Here is a 24,978-nt window from a genome sequence, read left to right on the forward strand (position 1 = left end):
ATGCTAAATTCCCCTTAGTGTCCAAAAAGGTTTGGTGGGGTTGCTGGGTTATGCGGTTAGGGTGGAATTGTGGGTTTGGTTAGGGTGCTCTTTCCAAGGGCCTGTGCAGACTCGATGGGCCGAATGGCCTCCTTCTGCACTGTAAATGCTATTATTCTATGAGTCCTCAGACAAGGACATCAAAACTGTGCACAATACCTGAAGTGTGGCCTCACCAATGCCCTATACAATTGCAGTACAGCATCTCTATTCCTGTACTCGAGTCCTTTTACCATGAATTGAGATGCCGGCGTTGGACTGGGGTGAGCACAGTAAGAGGTCTTACAACACCAGGTTAAAGTCCAACAGGTTTGTTTTGAATCACTAGCTTTCGGAGCACTGCTCCTTCCTCAGGTGAATGAAGAGGTAAGTTTCAGAAACATAAATATATGTATATATATATATATAAATACATACATATATATATAATATATATTATATATATATATATATATTATATATATATAGACAAAGTCAAAAATGCAAGACGATACTTTGAATGCGAGCCTTTGCAGGTAATTAAGTCTTCACAGGTCCAGATGGAGCAGGTTACAGAGGTGTGAATTGTCTCAAGCCAGGACAGTTGGTAGGATTTTGCAAGCCCAGGCCAGATGGTGGGGGGTGAATGTAATGCAACATGAATCCAAGGTCCCGGTTGAGGCCGAACTCATGTGTTCGGAACTTGACTACAAGTTTCTGCTCAGTGATTCTGCGTTGTCGCGCGTCCTGAAGGCCGCCTTGGAGAACGCTTTCCCAAAGATGAGAGGCTGAATACCCTTGACTGCTGAAGTGTTCCCAGACTGGAAGGGAACCTTCCTGCCTGGCGATTGTTGAGAGATGTCCGTCCATCCGTTGTCGCAGCATCTGCATGGTCTCGCCAATGTACCATGCTTCGGGATATCCTTTCCTGCAGCGTATGAGGTAGACAACATTGGCCGAATTGCATGAGTATGTACTACGTACCTGGTTGGTAGTGTTCTCGCGTGTAATGTCGATGATCTGGCACATCTTGCCGAGATTGCCTTGGCAGGGTTGTGTGGTGTCGTGGTCGCTGTTCTGAAGGCTGGGTAGTTTGCTGCAAACAATGGTTTGTTTGAGGTTGCGCGGTTGTTTGAAGGCAAGTAATGGGGGTGTGGGGATGACTTTGGCAAGATGTATGTCTTCATCGATGACGTGTTGAAGGCTGCCAAGAAGATGTCGTAGTTTCTTCGCTCCAGGGAAGTACTGGACGACGAAGGGTACTCTGTCCCGTGTTTGTCATCTGAGGACGTTGGTGCGTTTTTTTTTGCTCCCGCGCAGTGGAACTGTCGATCGATGAGTCGAGCGCCATATCCCGTTTGTACGAGGGCATCTTTCTGCATCTGTTATGCTCCTCCTCGTCTGAGCAGATCCTGTGTATACGGAGCGCTTGTCCAGAGGGGATGGCTCACATAGAACATACAGTGCAGAAGGAGGCCATTCGGCCCATGGAGTATGCACCGACCCACTTAAGCCCTCACCTCCACCCTATCCCCGTAACCCAATAACCCTTCCGAACCTTTTTGGTCACTAAGGGCAATTTTATCATGACCATTCCACCTAGCCTGCACGTCTTTGGACTATGGGAGGAAACCGGAGCACCCGGAGGAAACCCTAGCAGGGAAGGGGAGAGCGTGCAGACTCCGCACAGACAGTGACTCCACAGGGAATCGAACCTGGGAATCTGGTGCAGTGAAGCCACAGTGCTATCCACTTGTGCTACAATGCTGCCCACATGCTGCGCTTTAATGTATTTAGGGCGGAAGCTGGAGAAGGGCAGCACGGTAGCATTGTGGATAGCACAATTGCTTCACAGCTCCAGGGTCCCAGGTTCGATTCCGGCTTGGGCCACTGTCTGTGCGGTGTCTGCACATCCTCCCTGTGTGTGCGTGGGTTTCCTTCCGGGTGCTCCAGTTTCCTCCCACAGTCCAAAGATGTGCAGGTTAGGTGGATTGGCCATGATAAATTGCCCTCAGTGCCCAAAGTTGCCCTTCGTGTTGGGTGGGGTTACTGGGTTATGGGGATAGGGTGGCGGTGTTGACCTTGGGTAGGGTGCTCTTTCCAAGAGCCGATGCAGACTCGATGGGCCGAATGGCCTTCTGCACTGTTAATTCTATGAATCTGTTCTATGAAGTAGAGCATTGAAAGTTATCCGTGGGTTTGCGGTAAAGCGAAGTGCTGAGGTGACCGTCCTTGATGGAGATGAGCGTGTCCAAGAATGCAACCGATTCCATCGTACAAGGAACGCCCAGCTTCTGTCGCGATACGACGGACTTCTTACAGAAACTTGGCATCCATGGACCAGTTGAACCAGAAACATTCCTCATCACAATGGACGTCTTGCCACTCACTACCAGCATCCCCCATGACGACGGCATTGCTGCAATAGCCTCAGTACTCAACACCGACGACAGCCAATCTCCAGACGCAATTCTGCAACTCCTCGCTTAATTCTGGATCATAACGTCTTCACCTTCAACAACAAATTCTTCATCCAGACACACGGAACAGCCATGGGGACCAAATTCCCACCTCAATATGCCAACGTCTTCATACACAAGTTTGAACAAGGCCTCCTCATCGCACAGGACCTTCAACCATCGTTATACACCAATGACATTTATTTCCTTTGGACCCAAGGCGAAGAATCACTGAAACAACTACACAATGACATCAATAAGTTCCGTCCCACCATCAGACCCACCATGGACTACTCTCCAGAATCAGTTGCATTCTTGGACACACTCATCTCCATCAAGGACGGTCACCTCAGCACTTCGCTTTACCGCAAACCCACGGATAACCTCATGATGCTCCACTTCTCCAGCTTCCATCCTAAACACATTAAATAAGCCATCCCCGATGGACAGCCCTCCGTCTACACAGGATCTGCCCAGATGAGGAGGAGCGTTACAGACATCTACAGACACTGAAAGATGCCCTCGTATGAACGGAATATGGTGCTCGACTCATCGACAGTTCTAACGCGCCACAGCATAAAACAACACCAACGTCCTAAGAAGACAAACACAGGACAGAACCGACAGAGTACCCTTCGTCGACCAATACTTCCCCGGAGCGGAGAAAGTACATCTTCTTTGCAGCCTTCAACACGTCATCGATGAAGACGAATATCTTGCCAAGGTCATCCCCACACCCCCATTACTTGCCTTCAAACAACCGCGCAACCTCAAACAAACCATTGTTTGCAGCAAACTACCCAGCCTTCAGAACAGCGACCACGACACCACACAACCCTGCCATGGCAATCTCTGCAAGATGTGCCAGATCATCAACATGGGTACCACCATTGCACGTGAGAACACCACCCAGCAGGTATGTGGTACATACTCGTGCAATTCTGCCAATGTTGTCTACCTCATTTGCTGCAGGAAAGGGTATCCCGAAGCGTGGTACATTGGCGATGGATGGATGGACATCTCACAACAATCACCAGGCAGGAATGTTCCCTTCCAGTTGGGGAACACTTCAGCAGTCAAGGGCATTCAGCCTCTGATCTTCGGGTAAGCGTTCTCCAAGGCGGCCTTCAGGATGCACGACAACGCAGAATCGCCGAGCAGGAACTTATAGCCAAGTTCCACACACAGAAGTACGGCCTCAATTGGAACCTTGGATTCATGTCGCATTACATTCACCCCCCACCATCTCGCCTGGGCTTGCGAAAACGTACCAACTATCCTGGCTTGAGACAATTCACACCTCTTCAACCTGCTCCATCTGGACCTGTAAAGACTTAATTACCTGCAAAGACTCGCATTCAAAGTATCGTCTTGCATTTTTGACTTTGTCTAAATACATATATATATATATATGTGTGTGTGTGTGTATGTATGTTTCTGGAACCTACCTCTTCTTTCACCTGAGGAAGGAGCAGTGCTCCGAAAGCTAGTTATTCGAAACAAACATGTTGGACTTTAACCTGGTGTTGTAAGACCTCTTATTTTGCTATAACGGTCAACATACCATTTGCCTCCTTCACTGCCTGCTGGACCTGTGCACTTACTTTCAGCGACTAATACACTTGAACACCAAGGTCTTGGTGAAGATCCACCTCTCTGAATTCCCACCCATTCAAATAACAATCTGCCTTCCTATTTTCACTACTGAAGCGGATAACCTCACATTTATCCACATTATACTGCATCTACCGTGAATATGCTCACTCACTCAACCTGTCCAAATCCCGCTGCATCCTCCTCGCAGCTCACCCTCCCACCCAACTTTGTATCATCTGTAAATTTGGAGATAATATTTTTAGTTCCCTTGTCCAAATCATTAATATATAATGTGAACAGTTGGAGTCCTAGCACAGTTCCCTGCAGTACCCCATTAGCCTGCCAATCGGAAAAAGACCCATTTATACCAATATTTTGCTTCCTGTCTGCTGACGAGCTTTCTGTCCATCTCAAGGCACTACCCACATTCCCATGCATTTTAACTTTATGTAGTAGTCCTGGGCAGCATGGTAGCACAGTGGATAGCACAGTCGCTTCACAGCTCCAGGGTCCCAGGTTCAATTCTCGGCTTGGATCACTGTCGTGCGCCTGTTCGGGTGCACGGAAGGAGAATTCGGAACGTCCAAATTACCTAACAGCACGCGTTTTGGGACTTGTGGGAGGAAACCGGAGCACCCGGAGGAAATCCACGCAGACACGGGGAGAACGTGCAGACGACACATAGATGGTGATCCAAGCCGGGAATCGAACCCGGGACCCTGGAGCCGTGAAGCAACAGTGCTAACCATTGTGCTACCGTGCCTCTCTATATTTCTCCCATTCTCCGGCCACCCATTGTCCTTGTTCGTACAGGAGTTTTAAAATATTGAACAATCTGCCTGGGAGCAGATACTCTGCTTTGAAAGTTTCCTCTAATGGGACTACAATTTGTACTTGGCTCCAGTCTACCATAAATACGCTTTAACTGCTCTCCCTGGTCCCTGCAACCCCAAATTACAACAGCACATGCAGGAGTGTACTTAACCCATGAGTTATCTAATCTGATTGATTGGAAACCTGGATTGGTTAGAATAGATGTTTTCTAATAAAACAAAGGACTCTTGTACAAGTTCATTCCAGAACACTCACTTTCAAGCAGTGATTCACTACGACCTGGCAGCACTGTCTTTCTTGATAAAGACAGCTGCAAAGTATTCATTCAGCACCGAGCCATAATTTGCTTCCATGCTTAAGTCTTTTTGATTCCTGATTGACCCCATAAGTTATATTCCTGTAGAAAACTTTTGTACTCTTTTATGTTAGCCACCAGCCTCTTCTCTTTGCCCCTTTTGTTTCTTTTTACACTTCCCTTCTGAACTTACTATATACAACCAAGTTCTCATTTGTTTTATCAGTCTGACATCGGCCACAGTTATCCTTTATCAGCTTCATCTTCCCTTCTATGTCTTTCAAATCCAGAAAGCTCTGGCTTTGTTTGCCCTCCCTTTCTCTCTCATGTGAATATACCTTGACTGCAACCAAACTCACTTTTCTTTAAAGGCGGGGCATTCAGAAAATCATAGAATTTACAGTGCAGAAGGAGGCCATCGAGTTGGCACCAGACTTTGGAAAGAGCACCCTACTTAAGCCCACGCCTCCACCCTATCCCAGTAACCCCACCAACCCTTTTGGACACTAAGGGGCAGCATGGCCAATCCACCTACCCTGCACATCTTTGGACTGTGGGAGGAAACCGGAGCACCTGGAGGAAATCCACGCAGACGCAGGAATGATTGAGGCAGCAGTGCTAGCCACTGTGCCACTCCTGTTCCATTTAGGCCACCAGACATAGTACATGCCTCGACTTTTCACTTGAAGCAGTTGGATCAGTTTCATGAATTTAATCCATTACTTTTGAACGACCAAGGGGTGAAATGATCACTCTCAACCCCTACAGTGCACACTTAACTAGTCTTTGCACGTCAATTAGTTGTTTCATTGCAATTTATGAATCTAATTTGCCTGGTTCAGATCTGTTCTCCCACTGAAATTGGCCTTTCCCCAGTAAATTACTTTTATTCTGGATTTCACTATGTGTCTTTCGCCAAAGCTAACCTAAACCTTATTATGATGTGGAGATGTCGGTGTTGGACTGGGGTGGCACAGTAAGAAATCTCACAACACCAGGTTAAAGTCCAACAGGTTTCACCTGAATTCACCTGATGAAGGAGCTGCATTCCAAAAGCTAGTGATTCGAAACAAACCTGTTACGAAACCTTATTATGATTACTGTCTCCTAAATCTTCACTGATTAATACTTGACCCCATTCCCAGGAACTAGATCCTTTCTCATCTTGCTGGAAACTCATAGAAATCTTTCTGAATACTCGTCAGAAACTCTTCCCTCTTTCTGCCTTCCCCGTCTATATTTGAAGAACTTACGTTACCTATTAAAACTAGTCTATAGCTTTTGCAACTCTCCGTAATATCCTTGCAAGTTTGTTCCTTTAACTTTCCCACTAGTTGGTGGTCTATAGAATATACCCAATCATATATTGGTTCCTCTATTGTTTCTTGGCTCTGACCAAATAGAAGGTGTCCTTGACACCTCTGGATATTGTTAATTTGCTAAATATTTCTGTTTCTTTCCAGGTTTACATAGTAACTGTTGAAAGGCAAAAACTGTGTCCACCAAAAGAGAAGCAGTTCTTGAAACTTGAGACCTCTGCGAATGATGACTCTCAGGATACAATTACATCTGCAGATGGTCTTTTCAATTTGGTCCAATCAGAACTGGGAACACTGAATAAACTCTGGCTGGCTGCACTTCAGGACCATGCCCTTCTCACATTGCCTCCAGAATATGCTGATCAGTTTCCAGCTGAAGGTCAGGATATTGATTTTTCATAAATTTGACTTAAATTCAATTTACACTTTATTTCACTGTGGTTCCTTTCTTACATATATAGCAATATGGCTGATTGCTGACCTAACTGAGATTCATTGACTTGGGCCTTTATAAAACAACTCTGAATGGCCAGAGCCACCATGTGAATAGTGATGCAACCTGTTTTTATAGAATCAGAAAGGTTACAGCACAGAAAAGGGTGGTTCAGCCTGCTGTGTCCATGCCTGCTGTCTGTAGCCGTGTGCCCTTGCCTTTTCTCCATAGCCTTGCAAATATTTTGTCTTCCAATAATGATCCAAATTTCTTGAAAGCCATGATCAAATTTGCTGCCACCACAATTTCAAGCAGTGTAATTCCTCCCCCCACCCCAATCTGTCAGTTTTCATTAGCAGCTGAAGTTACACAGCATATAATTTTGGAAACCCTATTACATACCCCACCAAAGTCATCACAAATACCCCAATTAAGTATTACACCTTGAAAATTCCTGTAGATTTTCCAATTGATAGCACCTGACAATGGAGCTTTTGATGTATTTTGAGATGGTGCTGTCAGCCACTCAGAATTTTTAATATAGAATAGGTATCTCTTGAGAAATAACTTTTTTTCTCCAAATACCATCCTCAGCTGAAAGAGTAGGCAAGGCTTTCCCTAGATTCACCAATGTCATTCTGACGCTGACTACAAAGAAGTGCATGAATGCAGTGAAATGATGATTTTCCCTCCTTGTGGGGAAGTGCTTGTCCTCCCCTCTGTACTTTACCAGAGCAGCATCAATTGGATCATGAAACTAAGGTGAGTGGAGGATGCAGGCAAAATGCCATATCCTGCCACTCTTAAGCACCACAAGTTAGTGTTTCAGTGGGCTGTGCCCCTGCAGCATCCATCTATTTTGATTTTAGCTATAAAGCCTTGAATTGGAAAATTAATAAAATTGAGAAATGTGCAAGCTAAAAATGTATTTCCTGACAGGAGTTTTTATCTCTCAATTACAATGTTATGGGGAGGTGCCCTATTTTAAATCTACCTCTGTTCCTGACTCTCTCATAGTTATAACTTGGGGTTCCTCAATATTTGCCATTGAATCTGTTTTCTTTATCAAATCCTTTTCTCACCTGAAAGTGTTGGCTCACAGTAACTCTTTGACACCCATCCAATTAACAATTCTTTGTATGAGCTCAGATACCATGTGTCACTGAGCTCCTCAACTTTGAATGAAATTCTATGAAATCGAGCCCACGTCCTAACCCATAATATAGGTCATTGAATTCTCCAGACAAGAGGGGGAAATATAGCTGTACCATTTAAAGTGTTTAAAATAAAGTAAGTGAAATGAAGTTCCTCTGTCATATTGTTAAGGATTCTGTTTAGTTGCATTATTGATTTTATCTGAAAGTGGCTGGGTGTAACTGAGTACAAGTCAGTTTCAGGTCGCTCTGACTCAATTCACTTATTGAAATAATGCTTGATTATTTTGTTTCCTTTCTGACATTTCGTATTTGTTCATGATTATGGGGAATGAAGGAATGTCTTAATAAACATTCCAGGAATGATAAAGTTCTCCACCCTAGCACACAACTTAAACTGGGATTTTGGTTTTGAAGTTGCTGAAGATTCCTTTTTAGGAACATTGTTTTGCTCCCAATATGAAATTCTGGCAGATAAATAAAGTTGAATTTATCTAATGAAGTTTTAATTTTTTTTCAGCTTTTCCTCAAACCAGTAATCCTGGAGAGTTAAACCTCTAAACATGTCTTAAAATGCTAATCCAGAGTGTGTTTCAACTTCTTTGCTTAGGTGGTGCATTCTATACCTCGGAGACAATAGAGGGTGCAAGGCCACATTATTATAACTCTTGGGTTCCTATTCTTCATGCTACAGCATTGTGGCTAAACAGTACAGGTTTTATAGTAATTGACCCGGATGAAGGCTCTTCTCGGCTCTCCAGACCTGTAACCCCAACGATGCTGGGTCACGAATTTACTTCGGCAAATGTAGTAGCATCACCAGAGGATGTCAACACTGATAGATTCCATCTCATTCTAGGTTAGTTATTTAGTTAGTTTGTAAGTTCAAGAGTTCTCGAATATTTTTCTCTGTAAATGGAATTAAAGAATATGTTTCATATGATCCAATCAAAGCTCCAAACCGGGTCCAAAATATACAGCAGGCGGTCATCTGCATACAAAGAAACTCTGTGCTCGACACCTCTCCACCACGACCTTGCCAATGGTTCTATCGCCAGAGCGAAGAGCAGTAGGGAGAGCGGGCATCGCTGCCTCATCTCCTCCCCCTTCCTAGTGTAACCCAAAGTAATCCGAAGTGTTCATCCAAATGCTCGCCTTAGGTGACTTGTACAGTAGCCAAACCTTGTACAGTACCGCAGGGATCAGTTCTGGGTCCTCTGCTGTTTGTGATTTTCATTAACGACTTGGATGAGGGAGTTGAAGGGTGGGTCAGTAAATTTGCAGATGATACGAAGATTGGTGGAGTTGTGGATAGTGAGGAGGGCTGTTGTCGGCTGCAAAGAGACATAGATAGAATGCAGAGCTGGGCTGAGAAGTGGCAGATGGAGTTTAACCCTGACAAGTGTGAGGTTGTCCATTTTGGAAGGACAAATCTGAATGCGGAATACAGGGTTAATGGTAGGGTTCTTGGCAATGTGGAGGAGCAGAGAGATCTTGGGGTCTATGTTCATAGTTCTTTGAAAGTTGCCACTCAAGTGGATAGAGCTGTGAAGAAGGCCTATGGTGTGCTAGCGTTCATTAGCAGAGGGATTGAATTTAAGAACCGTGAGGTGATGATGCAGCTGTACAAAACCTTGGTCAGGCCACATTTGGAGTACTGTGTGCAGTTCTGGTCACCTCATTTTAGGAAGGATGTGGAAGCTTTGGAAAAGGTGCAAAGGAGATTTACCAGGATGTTGCCTGGAATGGAGAGTAGGTCATACGAGGAAAGGTTGAGGGTGCTAGGCCTTTTCTCATTAGAACGGAGAAGGATGAGGGGCGATTTGATAGAGGTTTATCAGATGATCAGGGGAATAGATAGAGTAGACAGTCAGAGACTTTTTCCCCGGGTGGAACACACCATTACAAGGGAACGTAAATTTAAGATAAATGGTGGAAGATATAGAGGGGATGTCAGAGGTAGGTTCTTTACCCAGAGAGTAGTGGGGGCATGGAATGCACTGCCTGTGGTAGTAGTTAAGTCGGAAAAGTTAGGGACCTTCAAGCGACTATTGGATAGGTACTTGGATTAGGGTAGAATATTGGAGTGTAGGTTAACTTCTTAAGGGCAGCACGGTAGCATTGTGGATAGCACAATTGCTTCACAGCTCCAGGGTCCCAAGTTCGATTTCGACTTGGGTCACTCTCTGTGTGGAGTCTGCACATCCTCCCCGTGACTGCGTGGGTTTCCTCCGGGTACTCCGGTTTCCTCCCACAGTCCAAAGATGTGCAGGGTGGGTGGATTGGCCATGAAAAATTGTCCAAAATTCTATGATTAACCTAGGACAAAAGTTCGGCGCAACATCGTGGGCCGAAGGGCCTGTTCTGTGCTGTATTTCTCTATCTATCTCTATCTCAAACCCAATCCACAAACCCTGCCCAAATCCGAACTGACACAACACCTCCAACAGATATGCCCAATCAAACACCTTCTCCACTTCATTTGCCACAACTATTTCCACTTCTTGGACCTCCGCGGGCATCATAATATTAAGCAGCCGCTGTACATTCGCCGACAGCTGCCACCCTTTCACAAACCCTGCCTGGTCCTCTACTATCACTCCAGGCATGCAATCCTCTATCCACGACGCCAGCACCTTCGCCAACAATTTGGCACCTTCATTCAACAGCGAGATCGGGTGATACAATCCACATTGCTCAAGGTCTTTGTCCTTCTTTAAAATGAGTGATACTGAGGGCTGCAGAAGTGTGGGGCGGAGCCATCGACTCATTATACATCTCAACTAGCAGGGGCCCCAGCTCTAATCCCAACTTTTTATAAAATTCAACTGATAACCTGACTGGCCTCGGAGCTTTCCCCAACTGCATCGCCCCCACGCAATCACCACCCTCAGCCCGGTCAGGGCCCCCAATCCATGCAACTTTGCTTCCTCGACCCTCGGAAACTCCAACCCATCCAAAAATCGCCTCATCCCTTCATCACCCACTGAAGCTCCGAGTTATACAAACTCCAATAAAAGGCCATTCACCGCCTCCGATACCACCATGTCCTCCTTATCCCTCACCCTTCCAATCTCTCGTCGCCGCCTGCTTCCTCAACTGATGCACAAACATTCTACTCACTTTCTCCCCATTCTCATTAACCACCCTTCTGGCTCTACGCAGTTATCCCACCGCCTTTCCAGTGGACACCAGACCAAACTCCATCTGGGGCTTCTGCCTCTCCTTAACTAACACTTCCTCAGGCGCCACCAAATATATCTGGTCCACCCTCAGAATGTTCTCCATCAATCTCAGACTCTCAGCCCGCTCCGCTTTCGTCCTAAGCGCCCGAATTGATATTAGTTCCCCCCACCCCCTTACAGAGTGGAGGCAGAATCCTCCCTGTATTATTCACCTTCACATAATTTTGGATGGCCACCCTCACCCTTTGACAGCCCCTTGTCCTCCAGTAATCCCACATCCCCCTCCACTGCGACAGCTGAGCCTCCCCCTGCACCATCCCCAAATCCACCCAATGCGGCACATGGTCAAAGACCACACTTGCTGAATACTGCGATCTATCTACCCCTGCTAACTGCACTTTGTGTAAAAGAAAGAAATTAATCCGGGAGTATATCTGCCGCATATGTGGGAAGTACGAAAACTCCTTCACCCTCGGCTTCCATAACGCCACAGGTTGTCTTCTCTCTCTCTCTTGCTCTCCTCACCCTCTCTCCAAACCACCCCCACCCCCCGGGAATCTTCCCTAGAACCCGCCTCAAAAAATCCACGTCAACCCATTTTGGGGAATCTGCATTCACTAGCACCATAGGCGTCCTCTCTAGTCTCCCGCTAACCATCACAAACCTACTCCCACGATCGGCTACATCAGGACCACCACCACCACCCTCACCTTCATATCCAGCTTCGAGTGGAACACCTGTCTTGCCCAGCCCTAACTCAGCCTCATCTGGTCTCTCAACTTGGGTGCGTCTCCTGAAGAAACGCAACATCTGCCTTCTAACTTGTGAATACGCCCAACCTTTTGAGCGGGCCATTTAAACCCCGTATATTCTACGCTATCAGTCGGGTCGGGGTCTCCCTGTCCCTGCCAATCAGTCATAACCCCTCTTCAGCCAGCTCCCCCAGGCCCACGCCTCGCTCATCCGCAGGCCCTCCCCAAGATATCCGCCGACATCTCTTAACCAACTGCGCCCCACCAATATACTCACATCAGCATCCCTCCCCACTCCCTCCACAGGTTGACCCCCCCACTTCACTCCCATTAACTAGCCAACTAACTAGTGTGGTGGCCCTCACTCGAGCCTTCCATCTACCCCACTCTTCCCTCCCCCCACCCAACCACCTTTCTCCCACAAATCCACAAAACCAGTAAAAAGCGAAGAACTCACTCACCCACCCTGCACCCATATTAATTAAATATAACAATCCATCCACCATGTAGACCCATGTTTCCCATTTTAGCGTCATGACTAGATGCATTATGGAATAGTTTTATGCAGCATTCTTCAAACTCATCAACAAAATGGGACAAGAAGGACTTAGGTAGTGGCTACAGATTGAGTGGTCACACATTTAGTGGCTTCCGCTCGAGGTGGATTTTCTGGTCCCGATTGCTGGTGTGAGGTGCATGAGCACTGAGGATTTGAAGTACTCCATCGGTGGGGTCGGTTTATAGCTTAACAGATGAGGAGTGTAACAAGTGGCAGCAGCTTGAGTGAATGTTTAGTTGAGCTGCGACAGAGGAAACAATGTAGGAGGGTGTTGGGGTCATGGTCTCTCACATTCTCTCACCTCCTCTGGCGTGTAAAAATAAAACTCAATTCTGGCGTGTGACCCACGGATGAGCAGGATACAACACCCCAAACTTCACTCCATTCTTTAGAAGGCAGCCTTGATCCGATTATAACCGGCCCGCCGCTTTGCCAAGACCACCTCCCCACCAACATCTCAAACGTGCTCACCACATGCTTTGCTGCCTGCGTTTCCTTGATTCTCTCAGGCAGCCTCACAGTCCGGAGATACTGCCTCCTGGGACAGTTCTCAAGGTCCTACACCTTCTCCCTCGACCTCTTGTAGTTCTCCTCCACGAGCACCATCTCTGCCTCCAACAAGGTCATTGGATCCTCATGCTCTGCCACCGACTACTCCACCTTCAGGAGTGCCGGGCCCTAGGGCAGCACGGTGGCCTAGTGGTTAGCACAGCTGCCTCACGGCGCTGAGGTCCCAGGTTCGAATCCCGACTCTGGATCACTGTCCGTGTGGAGTTTGCACATTCTCCCCGTGTCTGCGTGGGTTTCGCCCCCACAACCCAAAAATGTGCAGAATAGGTGGATTGGCCACACTAAATTGCCCCTTAATTGGAAAAAATAATTGGGTAATCTAAATTTTTTTAAAAAAGGAGTGCCGGGCCCTGCACCTCCAGCCTCTGCTCCACTTTCTGATAGCTGCCCTAAGTGCCTTCACCACCTATGCCAGGTCTTCCAAGGCCTCAACTTCACATTCAGACATTCCACAAGCTATTTGGTAGCCCACTGGGCAGGTAACAACACCCTCCAACATTGTTTCCTCTGTCGCAGCTCAACTAAACATTCACTCAAGCTGCTGCCACTTGTTACACTCCTCATCTGTTAAGCTATAAACCGACCCCACCGATGGAGTACTTCAATTCCTCAGTGCTCATGCACCTCACACCAGCAATCGGGACCAGAAAATCCACCTCGAGCGGGAGCCACTAAATGTGTGACCACTCACTCTGTAGCTGCTACCTAAGTCCTCCTTGTCCCATTTTGTTGATGAGTTTGAAGAACGTTGCATAAAACTATTCCATATTGCATCTAGTCATGAAGTGGAAAGGGCAGTACTATGGATCCTGATGGGCCTTCAATTGTTACGTGTCCTGACCAGAACCCCAATTTTCATTAAAATCCCAGATCAGAACCCAACTATTTGCATTTGGTAAAACTGTGAGGAAATGCTATTGCACCACAGGGGTGATGACACTGACCAGTAGACCACTTTTATATTAAAACAAACTTTAATTTGAACACAGTATCAAGCACATTAGCAACAAAGAATTAGCTTTATAGTTAACAGTTACAGTATCTTGGTGGCAGGCCTGAGTCCAGAACGTGATGTGGAGGGGGACTAGAGCACATTGGGTGGCTCCCACTGAAAATGGATCTTTGAGGAGTTTGAAGTCCGGTCCCCAGAGGAAGAGATTTCCTGACTTTGGAATTTTTGGGAGAAAATTAGTGAAAATAATTATTTAGTTATTTTCATTTGAAGAAAGAAAGAAGAAATAATAAGTCGTCCGAGGATGCGAAAAGCAGCTAGGAAGAAAACCCAGGTTCGCCGTTGAATGAGAAGGCCAGCAAAAGCGCTGACAGGATGGCAGATGCAGGACCGCATTGTGGGGCCGCACTACTTACAGTGGAAAAGATGACCGAGATGATGGCGGTGGAGCTGGAAAAGCAGTTTGCGAGGCATATGGAGGCTTTGAGGAAGGAGACAGCAAGTGCATTGAAATCATTGGTGGAGGAGGCAATCGCCCCGGTGAGGGTAGCTGTGGCAAAGACATCAGCTGAGGTGAGAGAGCAGGGCGAGAAGACGAAGAAAGTGGAGGAAGCCGTGTTGCAGCACAGCGACCAGCTCACCTGGATGGGGGACGAGCTGCGGAGAGTGGTGGAGGTCAACAGAGGACTCCGAGCAAAGCTCGAGGACTTGGAGAACCGCTTGAGGCGGCACAATCTGAGAATTGTGGGCTTGTCCGAAGGGACAGAGGGCCCAAGGCCAACCGTGTACTTCGCTAAGAAGTTGGCGGATCTGATGAGGGAGGGTGAGAACTCCTCCCAGTACGAGCTGGACCGAGCTTATCGGTCATTAAGGCCGAAGCCCAAGGTGAATGAGCCGCCAAGAGCAGTAATTATCTGCTTCCATAAGTACTGCATGAAGGAGAAGGTGTGAAGCTGGGCAAAGCAGAAGCGCGAAGTGCAGTGGGATGGTGCTGGAGTTCGGATCTATGAGGACTTGACGGTTGAGTTGGCAAAGAGACGAGCGGCGTTCGGTTGGGTGAAGGCGGCACTGTACAAAAAGGGGGGTGTGATTTGTTACGGTGTACCCGGCGAAGCTGAGGCTAATGTATAATGCCAAAGACTTTTACTTTGAGACAGTGGAGGCGGCTGAGGCATTTGTGAGGGCAGAAAGCTTGGGACGGGGGTGAGGAGCGGAACTGGAAGAGAGACTGTGGACTTCCTTTCTTTTTATTTTCTTTTTACTGATGTGTATTGTAATTTACTTCTCTTCGCATTGTAACAGAGTTGAAGTTAATGGTTGGGTTGATTGGTGTTCTGTGTTGCAACGGTTAAATCTTATGTTAGTGAATTGTTTGGGTTGGATTGTTGGTTTTGTTTTTTCTTTCTCTGGGACTAGGTGGAAGGGGACGATATATCTTGGCGGGGGGAGCCACCCGCCCTAGCTAACTAAAGTCGGGGAGTGAACGGAGGTGAGGTGAGAGGAGGGCTGTGGACGTTGGAGCCTGGGTAGCAGGCTTCAATGGGCCGATGAGGTGAGCGAGAGGGCGGGGAAGGGATGGATGCTGGGAGATGTTTTTTCAAGGGGAAATGTTCTTGGGAGGGGGGGGAAGGGTTTCGATGTTAACAATGGACAGGGGCGGGTCAGGCTTATGGGGCAGGGCCCGGTGGTATGATGATGGTGGATAAGAAGGGTGGGGGGGGGGGGGGGGGGGGGGGTGGTGTGAGAGACCCACAGTTAGGATAGTCACGTGGAACGTGAGAGGTCTACGAGGTCCGGTCAAGGGTGCTTGCGCGTCTTAAAAGTTTGAAAGCCGATGTGGCAATGCCGCAGGCGACTCACTTGAGGGTGAAGGACCAGGTGAGACTTGAAAAGGGCTGGGTTAGTCAAGTGTTTCACTCTGGATTTGACGGAAGGGCTCCAGGGGGTAGCGGTGCTGGTCAGCAAAAGGGTACGCTTCCAGGTGGAAAAGGTGGTGGCAGATCAGGGGGGTAGATATGTGATTGTGACAGGGGCGCTGGAGGGGAGATTAGTGGCGCTGGTAAGTGTATACGGTCCCAATTGGGATGATGTGGGATTCGCGAAGAAGGTGTTTGGGGTCATCCCCAACTTGGACACACAAACTGATTGTTGGGGGGGGGAGGGGACTGGAGTTTGGTGCAGGAGCCACGGTTGGACAGATCACGGCCGCACTCGCCAGTCCCATCGGCGGGTGGGGGGGGCAAAGGCGCTGGCTGGGCTAATGGTGGAAATGGGAGGGGTGGACCTTTGGAGGTTCCTGCACCCAAGGGAACGGGGGTACTCGTTTTTCTCAGCAGTCCATAACGTATACTCGCGGATCGACTTTTTCGTGGTGGGGAAGGCTGGGGTGAAGAGGTCAGAATACTCTGCAATTGCAGTGTCAGATCATGCTCCGCATTGGGTGGATATGGTACTGGAGAAGGGGGTAGCACAGAGGCCAGGGTGGAAACTGGATGTGGGGCTTTTGGGGAACTAATTGTCCTGTGAGAAAATTGAAACGGTAATTAAGGAAAATATAGGTTTGAACTGAGGTGAGGTGTCGAAGGCAGTCGTCTGGGAGGCTCTAAAGGCGGTGGTGAGGGGGGAGGTAATTTTGTTTAAGGCCAGGGTGGACAAAGAGAAGAGGTTGGAGCGGCAGAGGGTAATAGATGAGATGTTGGAGGTAGATAGGAGTTATAGGAGTAGATAGGAGGTAGATGGGGACCCAGCGAAGCTGGAAAAGAGGAAGGAACTACAGGCGAGCTTCGACCAACTGTCTACCAGGAAGGCGGTGCGCCAACTGAGAGGAGCAAGGGGTGCAGTTTATGAACATGGAGATAAGGCAGGGCTTGTTGGTATGTTTGCAGGTCAGCTCCGGAGGGAAGCAGCGGCAAGGGCAATTCTTCAAGTGAGGGATAGGGCAGGGAAGTTGGTGGTGGCTCGGAGCTGATTAACAAGGTTTTTGAGGAGTTTTATGAGAGGTTGTACAGGTCAGAGCCACCTGGGGGAGACCGTGAGATGCTGGAATTTCTAGATGGGTTGGAGTACCCGAGGCTAGGGGAGGGGGCATTAGAAGGAGCAATAGTGGAGCAGGAGATAAAGGATGCGATTGGGAGGATGCAGTCGGGGAAGGTGGCCGAGCTGGATGGGTTTCCGGTGGAATATTATACAAAATTCAAAGATAAGCTGGCACCCCTGATGGTGGGGATGTTTGAAGAGGCGATAGGGAAAGGGGTGTTGCCACAAACTTTGGGACAGGCATCGATTTCACTGTTGCAAAAAAAAGAGAAGAATCCGAACGAGTGTGGATTGTATAGGCCCATATCACTTCTGAATGTGGACGCAAAAGTATTGGCGATGGTACTAGCGGGTAGGCTGGAGGAGTGCCTCCCAAAGGTGATAGGTGAGTATCAGACGGGGTTCATGAGAGGGAGACATTAGGAGGGTTTTGAACGTCGTTATGGCACCGGCGGAAGGGAAGGAAACAGAGGTGGTTGTGGCATTGGACGCCGAGAAGGCGTTTGACTGGGTACAATGGGGGTACTTGATGGCAGTTCTGGAGCGGTTTGGGATTGGACCGAGATTTGTGAAATGGGCAAAGCTGCTATATAAGGAGCCGAAGGCGAGTGTCTGCACAAACAACATAAGCTCGAGATACTTTTCTCTCCACCGTGGACGAGGCAGGCATGTCCTATGTCCTCCTTGCTGTTTGCACTTGCGATTGAGCCGTTGGCCATCGCATTAAGACGTTCGGGAGCATGGAAAGGAATAGTGCGGGGGGGGCAGGGATCGAGCATAGGGTGTCCTTATATGCCGACGACTTGCTGTTATATGCGTCGGAACCGAGCGTGTCGATAGGAGAGTGTTGGAGCTGCTGCGGGTTTTGGGTCTTTCTCGGGGTGCAAGCTGAACCTAGACAAGAGTGCCGGGGGTGGGGGGGCTGCCATTCCGTAGGGCAGGGTCTCACTTTAGATATCAAGGGGTGCAGGTTGCCCGGGAGTGGGGGAGGCTTCACAGGTACAACATCTCTAGTTTGGTGGGGAGAGTGAAAGCTGATCTGACAAGGTGGGATGGTCTCCCTCTGTCACTGGCGGGTCAGGTACAGGCGGTTAAGATGAATGTGTTGCCGCGATTTCTGTTTATTTTTCAATGCCTACCGATTTTCCTGCCAAAAGCTTTTTTCAGGGAGATTGAGGGATGGATTACCTCGTTCATATGGGGAGGGAACATAGAACATAGAACAGTACAGCACAGAACAGGCCCTTCGGCCCTCAATGTTGTGCCGAGCCATGATCACCCCACTCAAACCCACGTATCCACCCTATACCCGTAACCCAACAACCCCCCCCCTCCTTAACCTTACTTTTATTAGGACACTACGGGCAATTTAGCATGGCCAATCCACCTAACCCGCACATCTTTGGACTGTGGGAGGAAACCGGAGCACCCGGAGGAAACCCACGCACACAGGGGGAGGACGTGCAGACTCCACGCAGACAGTGACCCAGCCGGGAATCGAACCTGGGACCCTGGAGCTGTGAAGCATTTATGCTAACCACCATGCTACCCTGCTGCCCCAAAGGTGGCCAGAGTGAGAAAGGTGCTGCTGCAGAGGGGAAGGCAGGCAGGGGGTTTGGGTCTTCCGAACCTGATGTACTACTACTGGGCGGCGAATGTGGAGACGGTGCGGAGCTGGGTCAGAGGGGTTGATTCCCAGTGGGTCAGAATGGATGAGAGTTTGTGCAGGGGGTTGGGGCTGAAAGCACTAGCAACAGCGCGCTCCAGATAGCTCCGGGGAAATACTCAGGGAGCCCGGTAATAATAGCTTCATTGAAAATCTGGAGGCAGTTTCGCCAACACTTCGGGTTGGGGGCAGGGTCAAGGGAAATGCCAATTCGGGGGAACCACAGATTTCAGCCAGGGGAGTGGGATGGATATTTCCGGAAATGGGAAGAGAAGGGGATTACGACGCTAAAATATTTGTTTCTTAGGGTTCCGTTTGCAGGATTGAGGGAGCTGGAAGCGAAGGATAGCCTGGAGCAGGGAGAAATGTTTAGATACATGCAGGTTCGAGATTTTGCCAGAAAGGAGATGCAGAGCTTCCAAGAGGAACCGGCCTCCACATTGCTGGAGGAGGTGCTGACGACAGGGAGACTGGAGAAGGGGATAGTGTCAGCGGTGTACGGAGCTATTTTGGAAGAGGCTGAGGCACCACTGGAAGAGATCAAAACAAAGTGGGAGGAAGAGTTGGGAGAGGTTATAGAGGAGGGGGTCTGGCGTGAGGTGCCCGGGAGAATGAATGCCTCCACCTCATGCGCGAGGTTGAGGCTGGTTCAGCTGAAGGTGGTATACAGAGCACACCTCACGAGGGCGAGGATGAGCCGATTCTTTGAAGGAGTAGAAGATGTGTGTGAACGTTGCCTGGGGGAGGGGGGGGGGGGTGGGTGGGTGGCGGGAGAGAGCTAACCACGTTCATATGTTTTGGTCCTGTCTAAAGCTAGAGGATTACTGGAAGGAGGTGTTTCGGGTAATTTCCAAGGTGGTGCATGTGGAACTGGACCCGGGTCCTCGGAAGGCCATATTAGGGGTGTCGGACCAGCCAGGGTTGGAAAGTGGTGCGGAGGCAGATATCATAGCCTTCGCCTCGTTGATCGCCCGAAGGCGGATCCTGTTGGGATAGAGAGCAGCCTCTCCACCCTGTGCCCTGGAATTCTTGACTCTTGAGAAGGTTAAGTTTGAACTGAGGGGAAGGACCGAGGGGTTCTACAAGTCATGGGCATTATTCATTAGGCACTTTCAAGAACTGAATAACATCGAACATTAGTTGGGGGGGGAGGGGATGGGTGGGGGGGGGGGGGGGGGGGGGGGGGGGTGTATTAAGGGTGACTATGGTAATCATTGATTCCTTTTTGTCATTTGTTTATGTAAACATGCGGCCCAATGTTTGGGGGTTGGTGGGAGGATGGGATCGTTGTTATTGTTGTGCAGATTGACATATTTGTTCCTGATTATTGTTTACTGTTGATGGGTGTAAATTTGGGAGAAAATGTGAAAAAGGAGAATAAAATATTTTTTTTTAAAGTTACAGTGTCTTAACTTGCTTCCTGATACCGTCCCAGCATTCCAAATAAACAAACCCATATATATTTCAGATACCACATATGTATAAAGTTAATAACCAGGTCTTTCTTGCTTGTCTTGATGCAGAGTCCTTCGAGAGAAGGACGCCTTTTGAGGACCAAGCTGAAAACTTTCTGCTCAGCATAGAGCTCTGGAAGCAACTCCTTTGTCCAGACAAACATGCCCTCTTTCTTCCTGCCCCCCATTAGCTATGCCAGCCGTGCTCAAAGCACACAGCATTATTTTGTCTCTTGTTACAAGATGTGCTCTGATTCGTTTATTCAGGCTCAAACTTTTACTACATTACATTAGCCCTCTGTCTGCAAACAGGCAAAATAGCTTTTTTGTATGTGGCAATTTAGCGAAGAAAGGTATGTTAGGATAATCTTGCATGTTGACTATGTTTTAAAACTGAACTTGATGCATATTTTGTGTCATTAGTCTAAATAAAAGCAACTGATTTGTTTTTAAATGAACAAACTGGTTTCTGAAACCAGCTAAGTGAGGTTAAGGATTTGATGAAAATATTATGTGCTATTGTACTGCTTTGATTACAGGAATCAGTATAGAGTTCCTGTGTTCGCCACGGCCGGATGCGCCAATGGAAAGCATTGTAACCTGCTTACATGCTCTGCAGTCACTGCTGGATGTTGTTTGGCCCCGTTGTAAAATCGGAAGCAGTCAGGTTTGCATAGAAATAAATTCTATAAAGTTTGTGTTTACTTCACATTACCATTTTTTCCCCAAACAGAACAAACTGATGAACCCGTTACTTTATCAAGTCTGTTCACAATTTTCAATTTAGCTTAAATAAATTAACATACTTTCACCTCCCTTCAGTGACAATGAGCCACAGAGACTGAAAAAGTCTAAAATTTAATTCCTGAGCAGCAAATTGATTAACTTTCATTTTGTATTTCTTGAATTGGTCTTTGCATTGTGGGCTTGAAAAGGGGATAATTACTTTTACTCCCAATTGTTATTTATTTATTCCTGTTGAAAATGTAGAAGAATGTCTTAGAGGTTTCAACTCCGTTATAATAGTAAAAACAGTCCACCAACCTGCATTCCCCAAGCTCTCAATTTAACATTTTGGCAATGTACTGGAGAGCTATTGCAATCACAAATGGGAGATTTCTGCTTTAAGTGCTTTATGTTTTACTGCTTTTCAAATCATATTGGGTGCATACTATCTTCGCATGTGTATTAGTAATACTTTGATACTTTTATTATTTTTAAAATAAATTTCAAGTGCCCAATTTTTTTTCCCCAATTAAGGAGCAATTTAGCGTGGCCAATCCACCTACCCTGCACACCTTTGGGTTGTGGGGGTGAGACCCATGCAGACATGGGGAGAATGTGCAAATTCCATGTGGACAGTGACCCGGAGCCGGGATCGAACCCGGGTCCTCGGCGGCGTGAAGCAGGCAGTGTTAACCACTGCGCTTCCATGCTGCCCAAACTTTGATGTATTTAAACCATATTTTGTTACTCTTTATTTGTTATTCTTCATTCACAGTAGACTGGTTATAAAGCAAAGAAATTGGGTTTACTTGTTGAACTAATATGCAAGTTAAAACTGAAATGATATATCGGATTAAGACACTATGTTCTGTTGTGTAAAATTTTAATCTTTCCCCCTCAAGTTTTCTCTCTTTCACTGCTATCTTGCTCCAAGTGCCTTCCGAAGTAATAGTCTTCATGCATGAGAATGAATGTTTATTTGAGGAGCTATCATAGCTGATCCCAACTCTTCTCTTGCCACTATCCACATTCCCACCTGAAGCATCAATAACTGGATAGTGAAGAATAGGAACCATGAAGGAGTTGTCTGTCTCTACTTTGGAGATTGGGGTTAACTGGAGTGGTCTCAAGTGCAGATTGACTAACCGAAATCTGTGCCCTCGAAGCTGTTTGGTTAAGTAGCTCTCCATGTGGTGCAGTTGCTTACCGTGTCAGCAGGGAAATTTATTGTATTTGGTACTCTTACGATCAAATTTGGGATATAAAAGTGGAATTTTATACGTGCTTAACATTGCACATACTAAATCTTATTGGGTGGTTAGCGCTGCTGCCTCACAGCACCAGGGTCCTGCGTTAAATTGCAGTCTTGAGCAACTGTGAAGTTTGTGCTTTCTCCCCGTGTTTGCGTGGGTTTCCCCCAGGGGCTCCGGTTTCCTCCCACAATCCAAAGACGTGCAGGTTAGGTGGATTGGCCATGATAAATTGCCCTTCAGTGTCCCAGGATGTGCAGGTTAGGTGGGGTAACGGGAATAGGTCAGGGGAGTGGGCCTGGATAAGGTGCTGTTTCAGAGGATCGGTGCAGACTCGATGGGCCGAATGGCTTCCTGCCCTATGTGGATACAATGGTTCTATGGAGTTGATATTTCCCAGTACCAGTTCTATTAAGGTTCATCTTGCAGCTTCATTCTCTTGTCCCACAGGAGATTCAACTATTTTCTAAACTTTATTTTACTGTGGTATATATATTGAATTAGAATCCGCATGCAGGGAAAGCTGTAGGTTCTGTTTAGTGTTTCGTATTTTGACTGGCTTAAGTTCACCCCTACCACAAAACAGTCCATCTGGGTCCTGTTAAATAAACCAGGTGATGTATTTCTGAGTCTAAGACTACAAAGGGTTCAATATGTTGCTTAGTGCTTAGCTCATTAATTTAAAACAAAGAGAACCCTGTTGACTACAGCGTCTGCAGCCTTAAGAATGCAGTTAAATTAGAATGTGGCCTTTTCAATAATTTCCTATTGAATTGCATCTGCTGACAACTGTTTTGGAATCCACTTTCTCTCCACCCCTGCCGTCACATCACTCCTAAATCAGTATATCTGTCGATACTCATGGTTTAGACTTGCAGTTGAATAGTTCTTCCAGGGAGCCAGCAAGTGATAGTTCATGTGAACAGACAATCTAGTTTGTGTCATTGCCTTTACGAAAGGCAAAGGGAAGAAAATGAAAAAATTGATTAAGAAAATTGATTTAAAATCCAAAAGCAAATTATCTGACTTGTCATTGCCACTATGCAGCAACCTTTGTAAGTACAGAGACTTCTGTGGTTTATTTTCTCCAGGAGGAATGTTATTGTGTTCTTTTGAGATGAAAACTGATTTTTGATTTAATGATAATACTTCAATCTATCCACTTATTTGGAGATAATAAACCCTAGTTCAATTAAATGCCTTGACATCCTTGTTGCATCTACTGTGCATTCTGAAGTGTAAGACCTTCTTTCATTTCATGCCAGTAGGTTTACAGTTTGAGCATCTATCCAAAGTGTCTTTTATGGCACGATGGCACAGTGGTTAGCTGTGCTACCTCTCGGTGCGAGAGACCCGGGTTCAATTCCAATATCGGGTGACTGTGTGAAGTTTGCGCCTTCTTCCAGTGTCTGCGTGGGTTTCCTCTGGGTGCTCGGTTTCCTCCTGCAGTCCAATGATGCGTGGGTTAGGTAGATTGGCTATGATAAATTGCTCTAGGTGGGGTTACGGGGATAGGGTGAGGATTGGGCCTATATTTGGTGCTCTTTCAGAGGGTCGGTGCAGACTCAGTGGACAGAATGGCCTCCTACACTGTCTGGATTCCATGACTTTATGATCATATTGGGATTTAATTTGATTAATACTGGCCTTTCAGTGAAATGAGAGAGGTTGTTTGGGGGGGGATAGTGTTTTATCTTGTCCACTTTGCTATTTCTTCAACTGACATCAAAGTAAATTCTCTTTTCAGGAACTTGGAGTAGAGTTGCTGAATGTGCTCCATCGATTAATACTGACACGCGAGTCTCCATTCATCCAACTGGCTGTAGTTGAAGTTGTAGAACAAATTATACGTGCAGCTCAGGAACATGTGAAAGAAAAAAGGAGAAGTGCAGAAGGTAGGCATTCATTAGAATACATCTAATTGGTAAAGATGTTAGTAAGTTTATCAGAACGTTTGCACCAAAATTGGTCAGTGTTGCAATACATTGATTTAGAAGTGGTGTATTTGGCAAAAGTTGAAATCTACATTTATGCCCATTGTTTCCCACATTAAATATTTATTTTAGCTGGGAGTTTGAGATGATAAAGCAAAGCAAAATGTTTATACACATGAAAAGTTGAAAGTTGTTGGACAAAACATTATAATGCTCTTAATCAGGAAATCTTAATTTAGAGGTCTGTGAAGTTTTCATTTTCATGCGCTATTGTGGAAAATGTCTCATTTCAAGTACCGTTTTCCACGATCTGTTTCATGATTATTAAGTATTCTCATGCCAACCAAAAAGTGGGAAGCGCTAGTGATCTGTTACAAAGGAGTAGGAATTGTTTTCTTTTGATTTGGAAAAGTAATTTGGACAGGGCTTTAAATGATGGCAAAGTATGCTACAAGATAGACCTTTCTGTAATAGTATATAAAAATGGAAATGTAATCGATTTCTAAATTCTCAGCCGAGAACCAGCAATATTTCTGTATGAAGTGCCATCTTGTATTGTTAATTTTTTCCAGACAAATGTTTTGTCACATCAGTATGAATCAATCTTGAATGCTATCTCCATGTATTATTATGGCAGCCTTCTGTATCCTAAGACGATGGTTGTGCCATGGTGATAGCATCGCCCAATGTGGCCCAGGAGCCCACTCTGGTGTGGCATTCTCTGCCCTATTTGCTGCAGAGGAATGGAGTCAACTGAGAACACGCATGAATGGCTAGCCTCTATTT

The 24,978-nt window shown here is 46.7% G+C and overlaps 1 protein-coding gene across 4 annotated transcripts in view; it reads left to right on the forward strand.

The window, feature by feature from the left end:
- The window catches only part of heatr5a (HEAT repeat containing 5a), a 244,745-nt gene that overhangs the window by 164,091 nt on the left and 55,676 nt on the right, over positions 1-24,978 (forward strand). For all 4 annotated transcript variants that reach the window (XM_038781265.1, XM_038781281.1, XM_038781255.1 and 1 more), the window contains 4 exons: positions 6,666-6,900; positions 8,719-8,967; positions 20,822-20,949; positions 24,006-24,153. In XM_038781265.1, coding sequence (XP_038637193.1) covers positions 6,666-6,900; positions 8,719-8,967; positions 20,822-20,949; positions 24,006-24,153 — 760 coding nt within the window. The remainder of the gene's footprint in view (positions 1-6,665; positions 6,901-8,718; positions 8,968-20,821; positions 20,950-24,005; positions 24,154-24,978) is intronic.

The sequence above is a fragment of the Scyliorhinus canicula genome, chromosome 2, assembly GCF_902713615.1.
Source record: "Scyliorhinus canicula chromosome 2, sScyCan1.1, whole genome shotgun sequence".
NCBI lineage: Eukaryota > Metazoa > Chordata > Chondrichthyes > Carcharhiniformes > Scyliorhinidae > Scyliorhinus > Scyliorhinus canicula.